This window comes from Alternaria atra (assembly GCF_907166805.1).
Source record: "Alternaria atra isolate CS162 genome assembly, contig: 23, whole genome shotgun sequence".
Classification (NCBI taxonomy): Eukaryota; Fungi; Ascomycota; class Dothideomycetes; order Pleosporales; family Pleosporaceae; genus Alternaria; species Alternaria atra.
In genome coordinates this window covers 1,207,896-1,232,999 of record NW_025091321.1, presented here as the reverse complement: position 1 = coordinate 1,232,999, position 25,104 = coordinate 1,207,896, and the positions used below count along the sequence as shown (strand labels likewise).

At 50.9% G+C, this 25,104-nt stretch overlaps 9 protein-coding genes across 9 annotated transcripts; 3 read left to right on the top strand and 6 right to left on the bottom strand.

Annotated features, from left to right (window-relative positions):
* Positions 1-3,235: 3,235 nt before the first annotated feature.
* On the bottom strand, positions 3,236-3,696 carry ALTATR162_LOCUS3997 (uncharacterized protein; the record flags this gene model as incomplete). Its single annotated transcript, XM_043311607.1, has 3 exons — positions 3,236-3,351; positions 3,425-3,559; positions 3,615-3,696. The coding sequence occupies 3 exons, from the start codon at positions 3,694-3,696 to the stop codon at positions 3,236-3,238; spliced, it is 333 nt and encodes a 110-aa protein (XP_043167542.1).
* A 1,221-nt stretch (positions 3,697-4,917) lies between these two features.
* On the bottom strand, positions 4,918-6,795 carry ALTATR162_LOCUS3996 (uncharacterized protein; the record flags this gene model as incomplete). The annotated part of the gene is made up of 3 exons (XM_043311606.1): positions 4,918-5,097; positions 5,159-6,198; positions 6,255-6,795. 3 exons carry the CDS (start codon positions 6,793-6,795, stop codon positions 4,918-4,920), a joined length of 1,761 nt encoding a protein of 586 aa, XP_043167541.1.
* Positions 6,796-8,207: 1,412 nt separating this feature from the next.
* On the top strand, positions 8,208-8,693 carry ALTATR162_LOCUS3995 (uncharacterized protein; the record flags this gene model as incomplete). The annotated part of the gene is made up of 1 exon (XM_043311605.1): positions 8,208-8,693. One exon carries the CDS (start codon positions 8,208-8,210, stop codon positions 8,691-8,693), a length of 486 nt encoding a protein of 161 aa, XP_043167540.1.
* A 457-nt stretch (positions 8,694-9,150) lies between these two features.
* Positions 9,151-10,603, top strand: ALTATR162_LOCUS3994 (uncharacterized protein; the record flags this gene model as incomplete). Its single annotated transcript, XM_043311604.1, has 3 exons — positions 9,151-9,524; positions 9,598-9,696; positions 9,751-10,603. 3 exons carry the CDS (start codon positions 9,151-9,153, stop codon positions 10,601-10,603), a joined length of 1,326 nt encoding a protein of 441 aa, XP_043167539.1.
* A 409-nt stretch (positions 10,604-11,012) lies between these two features.
* ALTATR162_LOCUS3993 (uncharacterized protein) lies at positions 11,013-11,681 on the bottom strand (the record flags this gene model as incomplete). Its single annotated transcript, XM_043311603.1, has 1 exon — positions 11,013-11,681. The coding sequence occupies one exon, from the start codon at positions 11,679-11,681 to the stop codon at positions 11,013-11,015; it is 669 nt and encodes a 222-aa protein (XP_043167538.1).
* Positions 11,682-13,206: 1,525 nt separating this feature from the next.
* Positions 13,207-17,280, top strand: ALTATR162_LOCUS3992 (uncharacterized protein; the record flags this gene model as incomplete). Its single annotated transcript, XM_043311602.1, has 1 exon — positions 13,207-17,280. The coding sequence occupies one exon, from the start codon at positions 13,207-13,209 to the stop codon at positions 17,278-17,280; it is 4,074 nt and encodes a 1,357-aa protein (XP_043167537.1).
* Positions 17,281-17,674: 394 nt separating this feature from the next.
* Positions 17,675-21,277, bottom strand: ALTATR162_LOCUS3991 (uncharacterized protein; the record flags this gene model as incomplete). Its single annotated transcript, XM_043311601.1, has 1 exon — positions 17,675-21,277. The coding sequence occupies one exon, from the start codon at positions 21,275-21,277 to the stop codon at positions 17,675-17,677; it is 3,603 nt and encodes a 1,200-aa protein (XP_043167536.1).
* A 1,162-nt stretch (positions 21,278-22,439) lies between these two features.
* On the bottom strand, positions 22,440-23,462 carry ALTATR162_LOCUS3990 (uncharacterized protein; the record flags this gene model as incomplete). Its single annotated transcript, XM_043311600.1, has 2 exons — positions 22,440-22,521; positions 22,594-23,462. The coding sequence occupies 2 exons, from the start codon at positions 23,460-23,462 to the stop codon at positions 22,440-22,442; spliced, it is 951 nt and encodes a 316-aa protein (XP_043167535.1).
* Positions 23,463-23,509: 47 nt separating this feature from the next.
* On the bottom strand, positions 23,510-24,808 carry ALTATR162_LOCUS3989 (uncharacterized protein; the record flags this gene model as incomplete). The annotated part of the gene is made up of 2 exons (XM_043311599.1): positions 23,510-24,202; positions 24,293-24,808. 2 exons carry the CDS (start codon positions 24,806-24,808, stop codon positions 23,510-23,512), a joined length of 1,209 nt encoding a protein of 402 aa, XP_043167534.1.
* Positions 24,809-25,104: the final 296 nt, after the last annotated feature.

The window sequence follows — 25,104 nt, the reverse complement described above, 5'->3', positions numbered from 1 at the left end:
AACCTGAGATGTAGTCCGCGACAGTCGTGTTCGCAGTGAGTTCTGCATCACTCCCATCCTTGGTGTTCTCAGTCAGCCAGATTTCGTTGACATTACTCTGGAAATCACTCATCTGAACTCGAATACCTGGTGCAACCATTGGGCCAAGAACATCTTTGATATGATAATTTCTGATAGAGTAAATACGGGAAGGTTCTGCTCGCGTTGTGTGTTGAACTAACGTCGAGCAGATTCATCCCACCAAATTCCAAAATTTGAAGTAGAGAAGCAGTAATGACTGTATCCCGAATTTCCCTCCTCCTACCGTTGCCAGCGCCATCTGTCCTCTATCTAACCGTCTCTTCATAGCTTTACAAATCCCGTCATGACTACCTTAGGAGCAGATGACCTTGTACGCAGCGCGAGCGTTGAATACGACAGGCCTGCAAACATTTGGGCCCACAAAGCCGAATGTCTGATCACCGCTACCTTCGCAGGAAGTATTACTGTAGAGGAAGACTATAATCATGGTCAATTCTACGATTGGCAGGCCTCACGATCTCACACCCCGGTAGCAATAGTATGGTGCTTGTCAAGTCACCAAGGATGGGTAATCACTTACGCGTGCATCCGGGTACGGCGTCGTTCACTACAAGACTGCCTTGTCTGCTTAACGAGGGTTGATTGTAGCAAATATCGCTTTTCGGAACGTGATAATCCACGCCGTTGCATGGTCCGTTAACCGTGTCAGCTGGGGAGCCGCAGTTGTTACAAGGCCAGGTCGTGAAGGATAGAGGCCTATCGACGGCGAGCGTACCGACTGCGAGCGAGAGGCCGGAGAATAGCGTAAAAGTGAGCTTCATTTTGAGATTACTCTGAAACTGTGTTGGAATCGCTAGAAGTTAAGCTGTGAGGTTGTTCGAGAAGATGTGTGTAAGAGGTTGTGCTCTTCCCAGGTGCGTTCTCAAGTAGCTTTATACAAATCTGAACTGCTCATGCTAACACCTCCTAACATACCTGAGCCAACTTGTCTTACCAGAACAGATCCTGGTGACACAAAAAAGTATCATTACCACAGGGTCGCTACCGGTGAGCAGTACCTAGGTAGTATGAGATCACGCTTGATTGAAATGTTCATGCTTCTTTGGTAAACCTTCGCTGAAAGAGTTATGTCTCAAGACCTTTTCGAGACATCAACGTCCTCGAGAGGTTTAGGCCGTACGCATGATGGTCGCACGGGCGTTGACGCAGTAAGCGCGCCCGACCAACAATCGTCGCAAGTCCCACGCTCAACCCACAAAATCTCACAAATATGTCTCCGTTTCACGAGATCATCTGCTTTAAAAACTTCCGCAAGACGAATACATCTAAGCGGCTGGCTATAGCATGAGATGATAATGTGATGGATGCGCATGACGATGTTACTTCCGCACGTCGTGGCTAACACATATGGCCACTTCAATGATCTCAGCAACATTGAAGCTGACTATCGGTGAGTTGTAGAAAACTCTGAGCGCTGCGTAGCTAACTTCCTCCCAGTCAGTTCCAGTACGGTGAACATTACGGTCGTTGTGCAACACTTCCAAGGTTCTTTGGACCGCGTACGATGACTTTCTTGTTGTCTATAGTCATCCATAATCGGCCTTACTTTCATGACTATCGAATAAAGCTCATGGTCAACATACCAGCATGGAATGCGTGAAAATCGCCGCGCGTAGCAGGTTGTTAATGCCAGTGACGTTTCAGTGAACCGAAACTCTAGAGGCAATGAACAAGCAATTGCAGAAACACAAAGGCTCTAATTTATCGTATCTTCAACTATGTTATCCAAATTCCCGCATCTACCTTGGAATCCACTTGTGTTCAGATACCGATTACAGGGGGGATGAAAGGTCCAAGAGTCTGGCTTTCATTATGTGTTGAACTAACGATACTTTAAGCCCACCTCTTCTTGACCAACGGAACAACACAACTAGTAACGTAACCAAGAGCTTCCAAACTGTAATTCTAAGCTATGGTATCCCCATACGTCATAATTTTAGCAGATAATCTTATATCCCCTCTTGAACACCGGTACCGGATCACAAGTCGGTGGATCGTTAAACGTATAGGGCGCACCAGCCTCTTCGGAGCAATTTACCGAGTCGAAAAGTTGCACTGCGTGTCTTGTCAGCCACCTCCCTCGAGATGACTAGTTTTTGGCTATCGCCATTGCCCATAAGATGGAGAATATGTACTTACACACGCAGCTCAGACTAGCAATCGCTAGTACCTGCAGGCTCGCTTGTCCTTGCTCAAACGGATAACACGTCTCAGATAAGATGTTGTCGTGTGGCCATGAGAGACAGGGATCGCTGGCTGCGCAATCAAAACACGACCATGATGTGAAAGATTCCGCGTTAGGAATGGGGTCGCGGCGCGTGAGACTGAGAGGAGACGCTCGAGTACTCGCTGCCAGTGCGAAAGTGATGGTGAGTAGCTGCATGATTGAAGATAATGCCAGGCAAGAGTAATCTTGAGACAATTATGAGTACAGTGCAACAACACTTTGGGGCGTTGTCGTTTTATATCTTTACTTTCCCGGCACAGATACGAATACTGCCACATGTCGGACCATCGGCATGGAAAGATTCTTGCTAACTTGAAGATACCGTTACATATCTGGAATGATTGCAACCAATGCTCATATCCATGGCTTTTGGTGGCCTGCTCTCACCTAATCCTTGGGTGGTAGCGATGTAGCTTGGCAAAGGCTTCCTCTTGACACCTCACATGAGTTCGTGGGGGTCATCGCGGTAAGCACTTGCTGAACATGGCAAAAGGAGACTGTAAGGGCAGATTCTTCTGGTCATGTTATCCGTTTATGGAACACTAGAACACCATACGGTCACCACTGTGAGCATAGGCAGATGGTAAGTAACATAAGCAGCACTTTCAATTCCAATGAAAAGAAATGCTTTCGGATTTCCAGTATTGATCTATTCGTATCACGTAAATTCACATGTCAAGCCAAGATTGTCCAGAAAAGAGATCCAATACATTCTGAGACAGTCTAATCCGCGCCATATGTTGGATACAGCAGACAGCCTAGACCGGATCTAGAAAACAAGAATCGAAAGGGTGCTGTAAAGACCGTCATTCGGATATCTCCTCCCATTCATGCATGCTGTTGCCAGCTACTTCTCGTCTAATTGTCAGTCTGTCAATCCTCTCCCCTCAATAGGCTTTATAAGCGCGCTCAGAGCGCATACTCCGCTCAAGAGCAGATAGCCTTGTACGAGAACTTTGTCGACACATCGATGCAACCGCTGGGGACGGTGTTGATAGTGTCAGTCGGTGTACCACTGCAGTCACCGGAGGTGTAGAACTCGACTATTGTCATCAAATTCGTTAGTATCCATCACAACAGGTAGCATCTTTGGTTTTGCTCGCAGTACGGACTTACGGCGGCAGTTGGCGCGAGTCTTCTCCAAGTAGTAGACGCGGGCGCTCTGCTGGGGCAGGAAGGTGCATGTGTTGCTGTTGATGTTCTGGACCTGGTTGGCGGGGGGCGCGCAGCCGGCGTTGGCGTAGGTCTCGACTGGGGACTCGATGTTAGCGGATGTGCAGTCTGCGTAGAGGTAGAGGAAGCATACAAGAAGCTACGTTCTCGAGCTGAATCTGAGCAGCAGCAACTGAGGCCATGATTGCGGCAACGATGGTGGAGGTGAACTGCATCTTGAAGATTGGGAGCGAGAAGCTGTTTTTATGAATTGAAAGATATTGAAGGTGGTGATACTGTTGAAGCTGCTGTCGTAGTGGTCCTTTTCATCACGCCCTTTCCTGGGGTCTTTATACCCTCATTTTCCAATGTCCTCGGTCTTCTCCGCTGCCTCCTCGCGTTGGAGGCTTTCGATAAAATTTGTCGTGGCTTGTTGCGGTGTAGAGGATACGAAGCAGATTCATCATCATAATTGATGGGCGTGATATTCGAGTGGCTAAATCTGACCAGAATATGCCTCGCCGCGGGATGTCATCCGGAAAGATGTAGTTTGATGAGTATATGGGGAAATTTGCTCGCGCACCTGACGCCGTGGCTTTGAAGTTGTAAGCGCAATATCCACCAATGTGATCGTTGAGGGTGGCGATGTGGAATCTGCTGGCCTATAGAGTCCTCACTTTACAGATCGACGGAAGTGATCTTTGTCGATGTGGCTGACAACGGGGAACATGGCAGCCTTCGGGCCGCTGCTGCAGAGACCGGTCCGCAAAGCAATCCTTCTCTCTAGAAGATGAATGCATTAGCGTACCGTGGCTGAGCGGGGTCAAGTGTGATATAAGGGCCTATCTTTGGACAAGATCTCTATATACCTCATCTTAGTATTCAGTTGAGCGTTGTGTGTAAGAAGCCGTTCGTCATCTGCTCGTTTCCTTTGACGAAGCTGTGAGACTGAGACATTTTGCGCGTGGCGGGGGGCTCTCGAGGCTAGGTCGACAAGCACGTGATATGTGGTGTTATTTGAGACACCACATGCATGCGCGACTTACAATGCAATGCAGCCGGTAAGAAAAACGTGCATGGATACTACAATGTGTTGGTGCTAGTATGACACGAACGTATGCACCAATGGAACGGAAGGACCCGGCTGACATGCCTGATCAAAAGGCTTATGCAAACAACTGTTGGATTGATGTCCTGGAGCGAGAGAGCATAAGCAATGCGCGTGCTCCATCTCGGCAGAAACCCAAATTTGAGGGCACCGAGTACTCGAAGTCTACATCGGGAAATCTTGTGAAAAACACAAAGCCCTCCCTTACGCCTAAGCAGTCCTCTGCTGTATCCTGGTCATGTCTTTCGTAACTTTTCAATGGTACGTGTGTATAATCATCGTCTAAAGCAAAAACCCTCGAATGTGTTCAGAGCGGCATAGACATGCGCTCACACTGTTGAGCAGCTGCTTAATTGAAATCGTTCATGTTGTGTAAGCTGATGTCCTGGCTGCTGGTAACACGTCGCTCTTCCCCGTTACCGTTAGCCAGGGCGTCACTCGTGGAGGTCTGGCTGACACCGTTGGCCGGTTGCCAATCGGGTTCTCCATTCCCATCCGATGGAATGACGTTGCCATGTTGATCGACCTCCTGTTGTAATATGCGTTAGTCACAAGGGGTTTTCTAGACAGTACTCAGACGTTCAACTTACAACACCTTTGGCAGCCATGCGCACCTGCTGAGGATTGGCTGTACCGTGTACAACGGCCTCTCGTGCCTTCTCCATGACTTTCTGTTTACGACTCTCCCCACGGATTCTCTCGAGATGCTCGAAATAGCCAGCGTCAACCGGTGTGACATATTTTCCGCAGAAAACACCAACTTCAAACTTTTGGGTCGCAGGGTCTCGAGGGGAGAGGCTTGCACAAGCGCTCTGTAGATCCTCGAGGTTCTGGTAAACGACATCGTCAGCACCAATGTGCTTAGCAATCGCTGCTGAGTCGCGGTGGTGCGCAATAAGCTCCGAGGACGAGGCCAGATCGATACCATAGATGTGTGCATATGTGATAGGGGGCGCACAGGAGGTGAAGTAGACCTTCTTAGCTCCCGCTTCCCGCGCCATCAGGACGATCTCGCGAGAGGTGGTACCCCGGACGATAGAGTCGTCTACCAGCAAGACATTTTTGCCCTCGAACTTCTTCTTCATAGGATTTAGCTTCGCGCGGACGCCCTTCTGTCGTAGTTGTTGCGATGGCATGATGAATGTGCGGAAGATGTAGCGGTTCTTCACGAAACCCTGTACGTATGGTTTCTCAAGTGCCTCAGCAACGCACAGAGCAGAAGTGATGGAAGTCTCGGGAATTGGCATAACCACGTCGATCTCGGCCATGGTCTTGGGACCCAACTGCTTCTTGATAGTCTCGGCAAGGGTGAACCCCATGTTGCGTCGACTCTCATCTACGTCGATACCGTCGATGACGGAGTCAGGACGGGCGAAGTAAACGTACTCGAAGATATCCGGAGTATACGCCTCTTGCTTGGCGACTTGCCTGAAGACTGGCTCTTTGCCCTTCTCGATGATAACGGCTTGACCAGGGAGGATGTCGGAGAAGTCCTTGTAGCCACACTGGACCAGCGCCACGCTCTCGGATGCCATCATGTAGTCCATGCTCTTGCCGTCCTGCGACTTGCGAGAACCTAGCACCATAGGGCGAATACCGTAGGGATCACGGAAACCGATGAGACCGAAACCTGGGGCAAATGTCAGCGCCTGTACAGTCATAATATATGGCATCTCGTCAACGTACCAGCAAGCATGGCCGTGCAGGCCCATCCACCAGTACACAGCGTGTACATCCTCTCTAGCGCCTTGAAGCAATCGTCAGCGTTGATACGCGCCTTGCCCGTCTCGTTGAGCTCATCGGCAAAGATGTTGAGCATGAGCTCGCTGTCGCTCTCGGTGTTGATGTGCCTGTGGGCCTCGTGATCAAGTCGCTGGCGCAGCGCAGGGGCATTGATGAGATTGCCGTTGTGAGTCATACAGATACCGTACGGGCTGTTGACGTAGAAGGGCTGAGCTTCAGCATTCGCACTGCTGCCGGCGGTGGGGTATCGCAGGTGGCCAAGGCCCATGAAGCCGGGAAGGTCGGACACGCGGGCGCCGTCTTGGAAGACCTTGGAGGCCATACCGTTGCCCTTGCACTGGTGGAAGCGACCACCGGCACTGCAGCTGACTATTCCGGCAGCATCTTGCCCGCGATGTTGGAGAAGGTAGAGAGCATCGTGCACCTCGACCGAAGCCGATTGCGACTTGGGATCACCGTGGATCACAGCAATGATACCGCACATTTCGACGTGATGGTGGGGTCTGAGGGGCTTTGGAGCAGATACTGGGTTTTATATGCTAATAAGACGCGTCAGTTCACGGTAACAATTCGGAAGACGCGGAATGCTTGTGAGTGGGGTAGTCTCTCAGGAAGTCGTTGTGCGCTCATTAGGAATCGCAAGTCTAACATCTTTATAATATGACAAGATCATCATAGGGACGGTGGGTGGGTAAGAGAAGAGTGATAGTAACGTACCCTGAAGTTTTTCGCAGACCTCACTAAAGAGGGGGTATCGTAGAAGAAGGAGAAGTAATACTATGGCCGTTGGGCACTAAATGCAGCAGCAGTCCATCTACTCCGGCAGTAATATGCTCAATGTGGGCGTCGTCGTCGTCTGCGTAGCGTCGTCGCGGGATTGTTGTCCCAGCTGGCGATGGCGTTCGGGCTCATGGTTATTGGAAAGTAGGAGCGCTCTAGTGGGGAAGGGGCAGCATGATAAACAATTTTTTTCCTCGCCGCACCTGCACTTCCGCTCTATGGGGCTTGGCGCCATTCCGAAGCCGGGAGGCGCAACCCCACATGTTGCTACTTCTCCTCGTACAATCAAAACGAACGTTAAGATACAAGATCGTAGTGGCATTCGCGCTCTTGACGAAACAAGGCAAGACAAGCAGGCTTCTATTATTCACAATGATATTTGTACTCTGCCACGTTCAATTTCGTGACCGGGACCATGGTCCTCTGCATTCGTCCTGGGTTTCCTGCCTCTCTATACAAAGAGTCAAACCTTTCCATGTCTTCTATACGCGATCGAATAACTCCAGAGTGCATTGTGGCGCAGTTGCTGTCTACTACACGATCACGATGTTAAGTACCTTTGCATACATACCAGTCCAGTATGGAAGAGCGCATTCGCTCATAATAAAAGGCTGGAGGAGAGTTGTCTGGTGGGGAAACAAGATGATAGAGTTACGGGACGTTAGAAGGCAATGTCCCTACCTAGCTACAGCGACCCTTATACCGCCGACGCTGCCTTGTTACGCCTTTAGAATTGCTTACTTCACAACGTCGCACAAACCCCAAAGTTATCAGCATGACTAACAACACCCATCCCGGCTACTGACGCCTCCTGTCAATCTGGCAGCCCTTCTGTACACAAACGTTGCCACGATCTCACCAGCAGCCATTACGGGAAAACTAGCACCAGCAACATACCTTTTACAGAAAGACGCGCATCAGCACTTGATCAAATACTAACCGCACACTTCTACAAAAACGAAAATGAAGATGAGGATAAAGATAAAAACGAAGAAAGTGCTACGTCTGGTTCAATACCAACACTGCGCGTTGTCTATCATCTTTACACCATGACGGCAACATCTGAACATCTCAAACGAACCAAGTGAAGATACGGACCGATTTTGCCGCGATACGATGCGTGCGAACAATGACGTCCGGCACTGGCTTGAGCTTTACAAAAAGCCTAAGCCTGGCGCGAAAGTCACCAAGTCCATATCTCTGATCAAGTACGGTACCGGCTTGAACGGCTTCCCTGGCATCTGCCACGGTGGCGCACTATTGACGCTCATGCACGAAGCAATGCTACACATCCTTGTCGCCAATACGGTGCTTGAAAACGGTCTTGGCTTTATGAAAGTTGGGGAAGACTATTGGAGGTTACAGCTTCACGATGGCAAGTCGGCACAAGAGGTGCTCAAGGGCCGTTTAACGACGGCAACAATGAATGTAAAGCTTCTGGCGCCGGTGCTTTGCCCAGGTGTTGTCGGCATTGAGACGGACGTACTTGAAGACAAAGGCACCAAGATGAGGATCAAAGCTACTATGAGGGATCGACAGGGCAAGCCGTTACTCAAAGTGGAAGGATTGTGGGTCAAGATTCGCGGTGCAGCAAAACTATAATTGTGAATAGCAGTACTGTGCCAAATGTACCGCAAGAATCGCACACGCTTCTATGATTATATCCTACGCTCCTGAGTACCCTCAAACAGACTCGAGTAACCTGCCACCGAACGTCTATTCCCATCGCACGTGCACAGGGATCCCGGCTGATTTCGCATTGATCTCGGGCACGCTAACCAACACGAGATCTTTAATCTATTGGTCCTTCCTGCAACGGCAAACCTCCGAGATCAGTGCCTGCAGCAATACGTGCACTGCGCAGCATGTAAACACACATGCTACCCCTCTGACCTATCATTCGCCATGACGTCTAAGGTAACATAACCTATCTAGCACCACACCTGCGAGTCACTGCAACAAACATCAAGGTCTTTGTATACTTAAGAGCAAGAGTACATTGACATAAAGTTGGATTAGTCTACGCGATCCAGTTGACTGGTTCTCAGTACAGCTCAAGATGTATTCCATTCTTACCTCCGTCTGTGCTTTCTCCTCTCTACTTCCTCTGGCCATTGCCCAAACCTCTGGAACGTTCAATACTCTTACCTTCAATGTCGCTGGTTTACCCGCTCTCTTGAACGGCAACGACGTTCCTGGAGACAAGGAGACCAACACCGCTCGCATTGGGCAGCTGTTTTCCAAATACGACATCTCCGTTATCAACGTTCAAGAGGACTTCAACTACCATGCTACCCTCTATGCGAACGACGACCACCCGTACAGGACGGCTACTAGCGGGGGAGTACCCTTTGGCAGCGGCCTGAACACTCTGAGCAACTATCCTTTTACAGGCTTCCAGAGAGTCAAGTGGAACACATGCAGTACTTTTGAGTAAGTCAAGTTGAACCGAACCAGGAGAACGATATGGTAAAAGCACGGCACTAACAAAACGTCTCTTGAACAGTAGTGCGGATTGTCTCACACCAAAGGGCTTCACGTTCATGCGTGTTAAGCTCACTGAAGGCGCAGTAGTGGACATGTACAACCTACACGCCGACGCCGGGTAAGTCCTCCTTACTCTTCTCTATCTCTACATCGCCAACTGATTTCTGCTCAGCACCACAGCCGCAGACAACAAGGCTCGTGCAGCCAACCTCCGCCAGGTTTCCGACTACATCAAGACCAATTCAATCGGCAACGCCGTGGTCGTCTTCGGCGACTCAAACTCGCGGTACACGCGCACCGACGATATCCCCGACGTCTTCAAGACCGAGAATGGTATGACAGACGTTTGGCTGCAACTCGTCCGTAATGGCGTCGCACCCGCAAAGGGCGCCGATGCTCTTATCTGCTCGAACCCTTCTACTACCAACACGTGCGAAATCGTCGACAAAACCTGGTACCGTGGATCTTCTGCTCTGACGCTCACGGCGAAGAAGTTCGACTACGCAGGCCACATGTTCCTGCAGGAGAACGGCGATCTACTGAGTGACCATAACGGTGTGCTCGTGGACTTCTCTTGGAGCCTGGTCGACCGCATCAGCGTCTCCGATGTCTTTGGCGGCGAGGAAGGTACGTGGTACAATGACTTGATCACTGTTGCTGGTCTCGCCAGCCCAAAAGTTTCTTCCATTACGCTCCGCGGTTCGGAGCGCGTTGATGCGGTTTCCGTGACTCTTGCTTCAGGACAGACGCTTTCGCATGGTGGGACTGGTGGCACGGCGACTACCTTGAATTTGGCTAATGGAGAGACGCTTACTTCTGCGCAGCTGTGTCAAGGTCAGAAGAACGGTAAGACCAGGATCTTCTTTGCGCAACTTACTACTAGCGCTGGGAAGACAGTGCAGACTGGTGTCAAGACGGACGACTGTGTAACGAGGACTGCTGGAACCGATCGCAGTATTGTTGGCTTCCTTGGTCGTTCGGGTGATGAGGTCGATCAGTTGGGATTCATCTACTCGAAAGTTTAATGGTGGTAGATGTTGGGCAGATTCACTAACCGGATCAACGCAATATATACGATGTAATTGTGTCATGTGAACACAGCATTTTTGGACTGAAAATACACGAGCGACATGGAGTGAGGTGTCCCGACCTATGTGTTGAAGTTATGGTCGTAGCGACATGTGGAGTATTCTCCTGACCGACATGGCGTTTGCATTGAGCTATTCTGGTATCATACATAATCATAAAGAAATCCGTCTCGTCCCCAAAGTGATGTGAGTATAAAGAAATAACAAGAAAGAAACCGAACAACAGTCATCCTCCACTTCCGTGCTAGTCAAACGAAACGTAACACCGTCCATCCATGACAATCCTCTCGCAGAACATCAAAAGAGCTCAGCTCCTTAACCTACCCCATCCTAGAGATGTGAAACTCTAAGTGTAGACCCAGTACTGTGCTTCGTAATCCACAGTAACCACCTGTCCAGGCGCCATACCAGCACATGTGGCGGGAGCCATTCCGCCGACGGTGTTGAGACGGTACACCATCTTGACATCGCTGCTCGAGGTACCTTGTGCTTCGAGCCTCAACCACTTTACATCCTTGGTCGCATCAGGCGCAGGTGCATCATCGATCTTCTTAGCCACCGTGTTACCGAGGCCGAAGATGTCGAAATCAGGTGTAGTGTTGTCAAGGAAAAAGTGTGCACCGATAGACGCGGTCTCTTCGATGGAGCCTAGAGAGGCGGTACTGGCAGTGGGGTTGGAAGAGAGTTCGCAGGAGGCGTTGAACAGTTGGGCTACGGCACCGATCGAGGAGGGAACGGCTGTGGCGTTGCTGCAGGTGTAGTTTTGTGTACCATGGCCAAGAGCGATGAGGACAAGGGACATGTCGGCTGTTGGTGGTGGAAGGCCGGAGGCCGGTTGTTCGACGCCACTGAGATCGCAGATGGGGGCAGTGGATTCCGCGGGCTCTACAGGAGTAGTTGTGTCGGCGGTACCATTGTCACAGTTCTGACGAGGATAGAATGGTGGGCGACGGGAAGGTGCTGTCATAGCAAGTGGAATGAGCGCGAAGACTGTGATGAAGATTGAAGTGCGCATGTTGATGGCGTGTTGATGCCGAATGCTTTTGGTAACTGAAAGACTTTTGTGTATCCTGGACTTGTGGATAAGAAAGAAGGCGTTGAGTGTTAAGATTAGTGTAAACAAGAACGAATGTAGAGCTACCAGAGCCCGAAGAAACGAATGGAGAATGAGAAAAGAAGGTCTTTTGGTATTAGCCGAATGATTTTGCTTGCTATACTTCGAGTAGGATAAAGAAGTCTCGACCTATATATACTGTCTTTGGCTGTCTTTCCTCGGACCTACTCTGGTAGCTTCTACATGGATTTAGATTACGAACGTGGGTGACCAGGTGTTGCAACGTTTGAGGTGCTGTTTAGGTCGATGTTGGTGTTTCGACAGGATCCGAATACGTAGGGTCATGGATGGACGGTTGCAGTTGCCGTGCTATGAGGCGGGAGGGAGGTCTCGCGTAAGGACATGTGTCGCGAGTCAGAATGATTGACGGACAGTTGAAACGAGCAACCCAGCCTTGCGGTAAAAGAGCGGTTGCAACGTTCGCACAGACGGGCAACCCGTGGGTCCATCGGTGCTGGCCAAGCTGCTAAAACACTTTGTAAGATCTGGTAACTCAATCAACGATAGACGAGTTGCAGAAGATAGTGACATGCTGCGAGATCCGTCTTACGAGTGTCGGATTACGTGACTCGATCCTCCGTTGTTGAGCCTCAGGCGATAGAAACGCTAGCTTTGTTGGAACGCGCGCCTGAAAAGAGCCGCAATCTCACCCTGATACTGCGGCGTAGCTACAGGGAAATCCGATCAAGGGAAGGTAGATAATGATGCTGAAACAGTACCTGGGTACCTGCAGGACCTGCCACAAAGCCTGAAACGCGGGAAGAAGCTGACGGGCCGAAGTGGGTAAGAAACATACAGTTCGTCTGCGATCACACTGAAACAGTCACGACCGTCGCCTAACTATGCCTCAGTCATCAAGTAGGACTATGATGCTTTTTTCGGGTGTTGGTATTCACTTGTGCCGCTCGCTGCCTGCAGGCAGGATGTCATCGCCCGTTTCCCCAGACATCGAACGTAAGAGAAACCCCAGACCGGTGTATGAGTGAGGAGTTGTCCCGCATTAGTGCAAGGTCATCACGATGTCAACCTGCATATCCAGGTTCGAGACCGTGAGATGGCCTCTCCTTAGGTTTCCAAGGTTAGTGGGCACTTGTGGCAAAATGCGGAGTGGTACGAAAGACATTGGTCCGTGTCGTACATGACGATTGTGGCAGACCTCGAAAGAGCGGTAAAATGCAATGTGGGATCTATTGGCGTTGCTGGCGATTCGGAGAATCGCGTCGTAATGGTCCGAATTAAAATACGACGGGCGTAATCGTCGGCCCTGAGTTCGTCGCGATCGGATCGAGCTAGCGCCTTGCTCTTTCCATAGCTCCGCCTCAGCCTACACGTGTGTGCACTACGCAACGCCTTCATGTAGTTACTGTTTAGAAATACGCTGCCTCAGTTCAATAGGCATAGTATTCTGATCATCCCAGAGGCTATCATGGAGCGAAGAGTCAGCCTGAAGGATCTTATCCGGAACGCTGGCGTCATACCCGTCGACCAGCGCCAAGCAGTTCTCCCGGCCCCAACACAGCCGGCGGTCTCAGTCAGTGAGGAGGACATCTCCCAGGCCCGAAGTATTCTACTGGATCGGAGAGCCAAAAATCCAGAAAGCAAGAATGTGCTGAAAAGCATCTTCAAGAGCTCGAAAGAGAAGGATAAAGGACAAGATGCAGGGCAGTTCTCGCAAGAGGAGCTTGACCAAGCTTTATCCGCCGTCATTCGCAGTCCAACGACAGGCCCCGGCTTGATTCAAGCTTTCCTCACTCTGGGCGCAAAGGTCAATGTCATTGAGTCAATTGACAAGAAGAGAAGATCAAGCAACCAGGCCAATACAGCATTGCGGCGCCGTAGTACGGTCTTACAGCAGGCTGCAAGCCTGAGGAAAGCCGATGGTGTCAACATCCTCGCTAGCTCCGGTGCGGACCAACAAACTCTGGATGAAGGACTGAAAGCCGCTCTCACGGCCAACGATCAAGAAAGTGTGGGTCTACTATTACGCCATGGAGCGGACCTGAACAACTTCCCCAATGCTCTAGCGAATGCAGTGCGATCCAACGACCTGAACTTCGTCAAGCTCTTGTTGCGAGCACCGAAGCCACTTCGTCCTCAGATAATCTCGTCATGCTTGCCTGCTGCGGTCCAGCAAGGCTCAGATGCCACCATATCGCTACTGGTTGCGTATGGCGCTGATCCGAATTTCGACTCAGCAAGCGCTCTGAACATGGCCATCGGGAGACAAGCCTACAAGATAGCTATCGCTCTGGTTGCTGGGCCGATACCTCTCAACGGACCAAATCTGCAGCATGCGCTGGACACGACCGTGAGGTTGCCAACACGTCAGGCAACGCTACAGTTCCTGCAACTCTTGTTCTGCTGTGGACTGCCCCCCGATAGTCGTGGTCTGCCAGACTTTCTTATCTGTTTGGCGAGAGGCAACGACTCTGCTGGTGCGAAGATGATGGTCAGTTATGGCGTACCGACGACAATCAATGGCGCTGAGTGTTTAAGAGAGGCTATAGAGAACTCAAACTGGAGCCTGGTAGATGTCATCCTCCAGACTAACATCGCTCCCCAGCATGCAACAGCAGCACTGTCTGTATTGCCAACCAACGCCCCACAGCCAGATAGACTTCGTGTAGTCGATGCCTTGCTAAAGAGAGGCGCAACAGGTCCTCCTCTCGGCCCCTTACTTACACAGGCCACCAAGGAGAGAGATACTCAGTTGATAGATCTACTTCTCAGTGCAGGAGCGCCAGTCGATTCGAGCGGCAACAGTGCCCTTCACTTTGCAGTGGTCAACAGAGACATTCGAAGCCTTCGGTCCCTTCTCAATGCTCGTCCTCCACCTGAAACCTTGGCGAGTCTGTTTCCGCTTCTCTTCCACACTGATGAAATCCCGATATCTGAGCGACGAGAAATTGCACGACTACTGCTCGAGTACGGTGCACGTGGCCCCGGCGTTGATCAGGCTTTAGTCGATGCTATCGCAGATACTTCGGCCGGGCGGGATGGAGCTCTGATAACAGACCTTGTTCGAAGAGGAGCAAACGTTGACAATAGGGCTTTGTCGTTAGCAGCCGTGCAAGTCGACATGTCTCTGCTGCGTTTGCTTTGCAATGCCAGACCTGATTCTTCTTCCACTTCGGCAGTCCTACCTCTAGCTTTCGACTCGCAGTCTGGCCGACATTTAAAGACACTCGAGATTATCGACTTACTCCTTAGTCACGGAATTGAGGAGGAGCCAGCAAGTCAAGCTTTGCAAATTGCCATCAATAGCGGCCCTGACAACATCGACATCATCGAGCGGCTCCTTACTGCGAGCCCTAGACTGCTGAGCACAGCTTTCAAGTACACTACGGCACTTCAGGATCCGCAGAAGAAAGCACCGATACTCAGTGCTCTTCTGAAATTGGGAGTACCACAAGACTCACTGGATCAGGCTCTTGCAGTGGAGACGCGACAGGCCATTACGACAAACGACACTACCAGTACTAAGTTGCTGTTGGGACAAGGAGCATCTGTGAGTCATAACGATGGCGAGGCGTTGAGTGTTGCGGTAGCTTCAGGAAACAGCTCGCTAATGGCATTATTACTCAGTGGACATCACCAACCATCACGATCTAGTGTCACGAGATCATTCCGTACGTTGTTCACCGACGATAAGTTATCACTAGATGGAAACAAGGAGAATATTGGTGAGATGGCACAAGAATTACTGGTTCGTGGAGTTGAACAATATGCTATCGACTCTGCTCTGCGATCGGTCCTTAGCAACAGTTACGATAGTAAGTATACGGAGGCATGGGTAGATTTGCTACTCCAAAACGTCGCCGATGTCAACACATCGGATGGGGCATGCTTCATCTTTGCAGCACAAAAGCACAGCCACATCATCTTTGAGAAGCTTATGCGTCACAACCCCAATTTCAACATCGTCGTTCCAGCCTTGTTGAGTTCCAAGCTTCAAGACGAGGTAGTCGTTGCCGCAATACAATCATGCTCCGATCACGGCTGCACACTTGAAGATCTCGGTGTCGGGTATAACAAGCCACCGGTTCTCATCACCGCCATGACTGTGTACCCGCGCAATAGTGGACTCATCACGCTATTGTTGACAAACGGCTTAGACCCGGAGATTACCATCCCCATGGTTCTCCATTCGTCCAGCGGACCGGAATCTGTCTCCGCACTCTTGTGGGCACTAGCACAACCACAGAAGCGCGTTTCGGACGCCATTATCTCCGCGCTTCTGGAAGCTGGAGCATCCGTTACCCGAGTTTCCCCTATCTCGGAGACTACGGCGTTGATGCTCGCCGCTCGCGAGGGACGTCATGAGGTAGTGAATGCACTAGTCGTGCGGGGTTCGGATGCGGATCTTCGGGATGCCTGGAACAAATCCGCACTGTTCTACGCTAGTAGTAGTTTGTCTGGGGAAGCCACAGTGAAAGTACTAGCGCCATGTGTGCTAGGAAATGATGGAAGCTTACACGAGGCGGCCAGAGAACTTGACGTCGAAGTCGTGAGAGTGCTATTGGAGCATGCACATGACCCAAACTACCCGTCCCGTCTTCACGGCGGCAGGAACGCCCTTGGGGAACTATGCCTCAAATCAACAGTCTCCACATCCGCACATCGCTCAAAGCTTCGCCAGCTGCTGCGTCTTCTGCTACTCAACCGCGTGAACCCCAAGTTCAGGGCCCGCAACGAAAAGTCTGCTGTCATCCTCGCGCTCGACAATGCCTACAGCGCCCTCCCCATCACCGAAGCTTTGTTAGAGACAGAAATATGGCAAGATCTCAACGACGAAGCACACATCTACTGCGACCCAGCTTCAGGTCTCCACTACTCTCCGTACTCTTACGTTGACCTGGTAGCCACACCTGCTCGCGCTCCCGTTAAACAAGCCCTCCTCGACCTTCTGCGCGACAAAGCTTGTCTTCCAGTCTACTACTCCTCATCGGCACTTCAACCCGTCGGCGCCACCGGCATCCCACCTCCCATAGCCAAGCTCGTCGATAAGCAAAAGGAACACGAACTCAGCATACGCCACGAGAAGGAAAAGTTTGAGCACAGCCGCACGATCGAAGAGACCAGCCACAAGGACATTTTAAGAAGAAAGCGTGAGAGTCAAGATGTGGAGTTGGTATTGCAGACAAAAGCGACACAGCACTACACTGCTTTGGAGCAGCAAAAGCACGAATTTGAAGTCCAGCGGGTGAGAGAGGCGGAGCGTATGAAGCGTTCTGAAAGGGTGGCGTGGCATAATCTGTTACAAGAGCAAGAGCGCGATGCTGCTGCTGCGAGGCAAAGTGTAGAGGAGAGAAAAGTCAGGGAGGCCATGGCGGCAGAGAGTAAGATGATTGAGCAGCGAAAACAGGAGTTGGAGCATAGAGCTAATGTGGAGAGGAGGATGCTGAAAGAGAAGGAAGAACACTACGAGAGGAATGTTAAGCGGCAGAAGGAGGTGAGGCAAATTGAAGGAGGGCCGCCGCAGTGGGGAACGGTTGATTAGTAGTGCCTGTAGAGGAATTTGTGATGAAGAAGCACATGAGAGGAATTGGATAAAGTTGATAATGTCATAACGTGTCTCCGTACTCTGCAAATGCTATGGAAACGAAACAAAAAAACAACAACAACAGCGATGCAACGAATGCAGACCCATGGGTATCGTCGCGATAATAGACCAAACCAAATCAAACCGAACTCAAACTCAAACTCAACCCCAAAACACCGACGCTCGAAGACGTGATGGAAGCCAAAACAAACGCCAATACTCAAGAAGGAACTCGTGGTGCTCTCGGTTCATCGCTAAAGTAGGCGCAATGCCTACACCGTGTCATGTGGAATCATGAATACAGTTGTGTCCTCTCCTTCCGTCCTTCTTTTTTTCCTTCCTTCGTAATGGTTTATATCGGTGCCGCTACGAATGATAGGTCATCGTAGTCCTCGTCGTCGAGATCAAGCATGGACATTTGCATGAAGTCCTCTTCAGCCTGCTCCAATGCCACCTTATGACTGTGGGCAAGCTGCTCCCAACCCAGGCTGATCCCTGTGAGTTCTATAGCCGACATCTTAGGTCGGCTAGGGCCCTGCATGTTCGGAATATGATACGTCAGGTTTTCCTGTTCAAGAGCAGGGCTCGATGTTTCTGAAGGTGTGTCGACGGACTCAGAGTCGTCATCGGTGAGGCAAGCGCGCCCATAGAATGCTCGCTCAAAAATAGCGTTCGACTTGGCCATTGACTCTTTATGCATGGCAGAGGATCGATCCATCTCCATCTTGGCGAACAGCTCCATTAGGTTCAACCCGAACGCGAGACTGTTTTCGCGCTTGCGTAGCCAATGATTTTCGTTGACCAGAGCGTCGAACATTGTCTTAGCCCTCCCTGGGACATTTAGTGGGTCCTCTGCTTCCCGAGGTTGTTCAACTGGAGCAGTCGTGTTATCCATAGTGAGTTCAACATCGTGGCGCGCGAACTCGTCGGCATTAGCCAGACGCTCCCTGAGAGCCTCTATCTCCAACACCTGCGTTCGGTCCAGAGCCTGAAGCTCCATGATCTTATCATGACGCCTTGCGAGCTCTTCCTGCAGAGCCTCAAGGCCTTCGGTCTTGCTGGTAGCATCCTTTATCTTGGCCAACAAATGTTCAATCTCGAGTTCTTTCGTAGCGATGACTTGTTCGCGCTCGTGGATTTTCAGAACCGTGGCGCGATGCTCCGCGGTAAGAGTCTGTAGTTGGCGGACAGCCTCATCGTCTTTCTTTCTTGCTGCGTCAACCTCCTTGGCCTTCTGAGCCCATGGTGTAGGCCCGTGCTCGATCTCTGTTGTGTTCGCCAGTAGACCAGCACGGTCAGACCAATCATGGAGATGGAAAGTAAGGCCATTTAGTCCGGCAGTATAGAAAGCAACGCACTGGTCGTTATCGAGATCATCGATCTTGTATTTGATGTCGGCGATCTCGCGAGCAGAGACCGAGTCGGTATCCGAGAGACTGGTGCACTTCGCAACCTCTTCAATCAGGCTGCGGACAAATTTGGCGATACCTCCAGCAGCCGATGCCAACGCTTCGTCGTATTTGACAGCTTCGTCGAGACCATTAGGGAACTGAGGGTACATATGGTCGTGGGCAAGAGCCTGTACAGTCCGTAGCAACTTGGCGGCAGCCGTAAGCGCAGCCTGTGTGTTGTCCAACGGGGTGTTGAAATGTTCCAACGTGTATTCACATTCGTGGAGGATGCTCTCGGGAACCTTCTGCAAGACGAAGGTCGCGAGGTCATACATGTATGCAATGTGATCAAGGCGAGCATGCATGGAGGTAAACAGGGATAGCATCTCGCCTTCCGGCCGACCAGCTAGGATCTCCTGGTGGCTGGATAGAATTGCCTCAAGGGTTTTGGTAGACCGCTCCAGAGATCCAGTAAATTCCTCAAAATTGATGGTATCTGCCTTCAAAGCATTTAGACCTTGATCAAGGACCTGCTCTATAGTGATCAATTCCTGGTAGGTCGGTCCAATGTTTGCAAAGTCGGCAAGAGATAGGCCGCGAATTGCGGACCAAAGACGGTTACTGCCATCTTTAAGAACCTCTAAATGAACGATGGACTGGGCACAAATGAGCCTAGACACAGCATCGTCCAACCGGCCGCCGTTGCTCATGTGTCGACTGGTGCTCCTCAGCACACTAATAAGCAGGTCGGATTTCCCAGCAATCCTCTCTGTAGCAAGATAGGCTTGGAGAGATTCGCTCCGAGTAAACTCCTTGGACTCTGTCTCGTTCCAGATTTCAAGGCGTTCAGCAAGCTGGTCTGCCTTTAGCGATATGAGCGACGCCTCAATCTCTCTTGTGGTAGATAGAACAGTGGCTGCGCGGAGTTGTCGGTTTAGATCCATGACTTCGTTGAAACGCCCCGTGGTATCTTTGACCTGGGCTTCCGTCATACTCTTCGAAGACTCGGCATCGGCCATTCTGGCTTGGAGATCCATGACGAGGTCTCGGAATTTGGAGATCAAGGATTCATGATCGGCAATAATAGCGGTTTGTTCTGAGATTTGTCGTGCTTGCTCTGCGAGCTCGTTGTTCTTAGCATCCAGCTCCGCAAGCATATCCTCTTCTTGCTCAAGATGTTGAGCCTCAAGCTCGTCATTGAGCTCCCGTAAGTTCTCAAGGTCCTGTACCACCATATCCTGCTCCGCGATTCTATCCTGGAGGTTTTGATTTTGTTGTGTGAGTTCCTCGACCATGTCCTCCCATTCGTTCGCAGCGTCCAGCTGTTGCTTGAGATGGTCAACCAGGCTCTCGGATGCGTTCAAGCGTTCATGGAGAGTGCCGTTTTCTTGCTCGTAGTATTCAAGCTGTGAAAGATCGCCCTCGAGACCGACGATCCTTGCCTTGTAATCTTGTTCCCGCTCCTCTGTCATCTCCTTGAGAGTTATCAATGCCTCCCTCAGGCGGTCGTTCTCGTGTTGCAGGCGGTAGTATCCAGCCTCTTGCTTTTGCTCCTCCGACATTTCTGTCGTGAAAAGCTCTGCCTCATCCCGAAGAATGTCGAGCTCCAAGGTCTGTTCCTCTAGCCGTTTGCGTAACGACTCAATCTCCGCTTCCGCCTGGTCAGCCCTCTCCTCGGCCATTTCCTTATCGACTAATGCATCCTCTAGGTCCACCTCGTGGTCCTGTATTGACTTGTTGAGGGCTTCTAGATCCAACTGAAGGGTCTTGAGCTTCTCCTTGTGTTCTTGAATCTCGGTATACTGAGATTGGCATTTGGCTTGTAGGCGTTGAATCAGGCCGCTGAACCTCTCTTTCTCGTCGCGAACCTGTGCGTATTCTCTCAACCGTTCTTGGTCTTCCGCATGTTGCTTCTCCAAGTGTCTGATCGTTGTCTGTAAGGTCTCGACGTGGCCATCTCGCGATGCTTTTCCAGCATTGCTAGTGACTGATGATGCCAGGCTCGGTCTGGAAGTCGATGGTGTGGGACGCGAGGGTTCGGGTCGAGAGGGTTCTGGGCGAGAGGATTCGGGTCGAGAAAATTGTGTGCGGGAGGATTCGGCGGCTGAATTGCTAGATATGCTAGCAACGCTGGCTTTTCGAATAGGTCCACGTGAAGGTGGTTGTGATGACGAAGGAGCTGCGACTGACTGTCGCTTGCTCAATGTGGTAGTCCTTGCAGTAGCGGGTTTGGGGGCGACTACACTGGAAGGTCGAGCTCTAGGCGTGGTGGGTGGTGCCCTCGCTCTTGAAGCCGCTCGTGGTGTAGGTGTGGGTGGGGTGGGTACTGCCTCGGAGATTATAGTTGCTATACTTGTGTCTCGAATGAAGAGACCGTGGCCAGGCGGACAGGTAAAGTACCGCTCTCCGCGTACGGAGCCATCGTTCTTGCCAGTGGGGGTAGAAAGCTCTATTCCCACGAAGATGCCTTCTGATACGTGGATAGTTCCAACGTATCTGACCACACCCTCCTGATGCCCAGTGGTCTCAACCGTCTGGCCGACTTTGATGTTGAGAGTCGTCATGCCTCCTGAATGCTAGCCAGGAGCAATGCTGAAAGCTTTGTGTGAAGAAGGTGAGCACAGCGTAGTGTTTGAGAGCTGTGTGGTGATATGAAGCAGGCTCGACGCGTCGAGGAGCTGCTGTGAGTGGGGAGTGCAGTTGCGGACAATTGACTCAGAAAAGGTTTGGCAAGTGCAAAGCAGAAGAAGCAGATATGTGATGATGCAGAAGTAACGGCTCAAAAGTGGTGCTGTTGTGGAAAGTGGCATTGAGCAGTTGCAGAAAGCGTGGTGTAGAGAAGAGAGGGAGGAGCGATGTGGCAGCACTCAGGTGAGCTCTGGACAATTCGCGCTATACGTCTCTTGGCGCGGTGATGGCTCGCGCCAAGGGTGGCGATGGCTCGGACGAACGCCAGTTTGCGGCTGCGGCGGACACTCCCGGCGCCAGCGCGTCTTAGCGCGGCTCTCACCCAAGCTTTACGCGTTTTCTGACGTACAATCAGCCCACTCTGCATATGCCAGTTCCAATGCGCTTTGAGTGATATGTGTCTGCAATGTGTCCCTACTTTAACGCAGCCAAGAGTCACCGCGCATTCACCCCACCTGCCACATCTGTCAGTCGCGCCGTACCGAGTCTAGCGGCTCTTCGCACGCCTGCAGGAAGTATCATATAACCTTTTAGAGCGACAGAATTAATAGTCGCAAGCAACGATACAAATTCACTGCGCACTTGGAGGTTTTCTGTGATGGTTGTCGCCCAATGGACCTTTACACGTGCATCGTTCTACCAACCTGCCGCTGTTTCACTGGAAACAGAATCGTCTCGATCACGCATCTCGTTGCAATGATGTGCTCACCGCCGATCAAATCATGTTTTCTCGGACATGGTAAAATGAATTCATCGGTTTTGGCGATTGATAAGTAGAGAGCAACTGGGTTTCACCTATTCTTTGCCTATATATTCTGACCAAATAACATCGCTTTGATGAACCAAAAAATCATAGTCAAATGTATATGTTCACTACGTTGCTGCAAATTGTGCGTTCCCAATACAAAGAGATGATATCTTGTTGCAGTCCTTCATTTCATACACTTTCATCCAATACACGGTACACACGCATGCAAAGCTCCGCAGGTCCGATAAACCCGCACTTGAAGATCCACTCGGCCACACTTTCATCATCCCTCACCGCGAAGCTTCTAACTCCTTGATTCTTTGTTCAATATCAGGAATAGCTCTGAGCTGCAGGTCAATATCTTCCTTCTCACTGTTACAATGTTAGCACATATTTCCACCTATCCCAACAGTATCACCGACACCCAGAGGGAAACAAACTTACTCTTCAAGTACCGCCCTTCTCTCCGCATCTAGGCCTCCAAAATAAAAGCCGCCTTGTCCATCGAATTGCAATATTCTGGTATGATACCTCCAGAGACTTCTCCGGTGACTGACCGTCATGAGAGTTATACCCAGTCTCTTCGCTTCTTCATACATCACCCTTTCTACTTCCAGTGTAACGGAGCTTGTGCATTCGTCCAAGATGGCGTACCGAGGCTTGTGGTAGAAGAGCCGCGCCATAGCGACGCGTTGTTGAAGACCACCTGAAAGCACGTCTTCCCATTGTGCCTCAGCGTCGAAGCCACCCGGGCGGTCGATAAGGGATTCAAGGTTCAAAGTCTCGAGGATGGAAAGGATATCATTATCGGTGATAGATTTGGAGTGCATATCATGTAGCGAGTCCGGATATATGATCTGTTGGCGCAGCGTACCACGCGAGAGGTATGGTCGTTGCGGTATATAGAATATGTCTTCGAATGGTGGTTTTCGTACCTTGCCGCCATATACTGGCCAGAGACCACCTAGGATACGGAATAGGCTACTCTTTCCACATCCGTTTGGTCCTACGATTAGTAGATGATCTCCGGGCTTTACGCTGAAGGAAAGTGCCCGGACGAGCACATCACCATTCGGAGATACTATAGGTACGTCGATGAACTCGATATCAGTGCCTTCGGTAACAGTACCACGACCGCGTAGAACGGATGCGTTTTCCTCGGTGTCGGCTGAAGAAACGAGCTTCTTTTCGAAATGACCGGCTTGGATATCGTCGATTACGTCGAGGAGGGTCGATACGCGTGAGGTATAACCAGCGAGTTCGGTAATCTCCTTGTACGAGAACATGACCCGACCAAAGGCGTCGCTAGACATTAGGAGCATTCGACGGTTGGTTACGAAGCCTATTGCAGTCACAGTTGTCAGTAAGAAGTTCTCTCAAGCTGGACAAGAGATGATGCGGTTTGGGGATTCTCACTCTCCGTCCGGTCCCCCATAGTCATGCCGCCCGTTCCCGGGACTTTGAAGAAGACTGGCACACTACAGAGCAACAAACCCAGCGCACCCCAGAAGTATTTTATCACAAAATCTTCCATGACTCCATGATAGAATCTCCTCCTCAGTATCCGATTGACATGCTTGATCAGCGTAAAGTAACCCTTATCCAAGGTATCCTTCTCCGCCTCATGTCCCGCATATAGCGCTACTTCTTCACTCCAGTCAATCAGCCTGGAATGCTGAAACCTAAACTCGCCCTCTAACCTCGCTTCGTCTGCTACGTATTTACCAAACGGCGGGGTCAGTGCCCTCATGACATTGGCCGAGATCTGGACCAGAAGGGACATGAAGAACAGCCCCTCGCCACCAACGCTACGTGACAACGAGTAGTTGTAGATTATTATGTCTAGAACGGGTTTGGCGAGATTGGAATAGAGTTCTGCGAGCGAGTTGGAGAACTTGGATACGTCGACGGTTATGAGTTGGTCGGCATTTGCAATGCGATCGTCGAGGGCAGAAAGCGTGTAGAAGGTCATTTGGGAGAGGTACTTCGAGTGGATATGATTCGTGAGGCGTGTTCGGTATTGGAGGGAGAGCTTGCACTGGTGGTAGGAGAGCTAAGCTTGTTAGCATGTCTGCGGCTTCCTACTGGCAACTGCTGCTTCCCCGGCTCATGCTCTGGCTGTAGGAAACGAAGTTTGACATACCATACTATTCGTGAAGGTCGCTGGAATAGCCACAGCCATCCACCATACCAGACCCAAGAGGAACTCCCTTCCCTTTCCCCTCACAAGCGCACTAACCAATCTCCCGTCCAGCTCCGCAACATACAAGCTGATCATCGTCCTCAACACCAAGAACACACTATGTCCAATTAGGAGCCGAAACTCCTTGCTCCTCCACCCGGGTATACATATCTTCAGTAGTCTGAGCAGGTTCTTGAAGAATTCCCTGTTCAGCTCGACCTTCTTCCTGCCTGTTGCTTCACCTTCGCCTGCTGTTGTCTTGTCCGCCAACTTGGAAGCGCGCCGTAACGACGCAGCTTTTTGCTCGGCAATGGCATTCCGTATGCGGTTTATGAGTGCGACGAAGAGGGTGAGGTAGACAGCGCGCGATATGCGTGTTCGGTGCTGGAGATACAGACGTGTAAGGTCGTTGACTATGGCTTTGGCAGACGCGCTAGTGAGGCGGTGGGAAGAGAGGGGTTTTGAAAAGACAGCCATGGCTACCGTAGACGAGGCATTGGTGTTATGGTAGAGGTCGTCGCCGTGCGCAAAGCGTCGTGGCGTGGTGGTTCGTGCCGGACGATCCTAGTACGTGATATTGTGGGACTCGTAGTACAGCTGTCCAACGGACGACTTGTGCCGACTCGCGACAGATTATCAGGATGCAATGAGCCGTGCGCGTCCGGTTGTGAGGTTTGGTAAGATCAGTGTATCGCGGAAGGTGATGCTGTGCAAGCATCACCTGCGACATGTGAACGAATGCCTCGGCTTCCCCACAAACCGTCTAACCACAT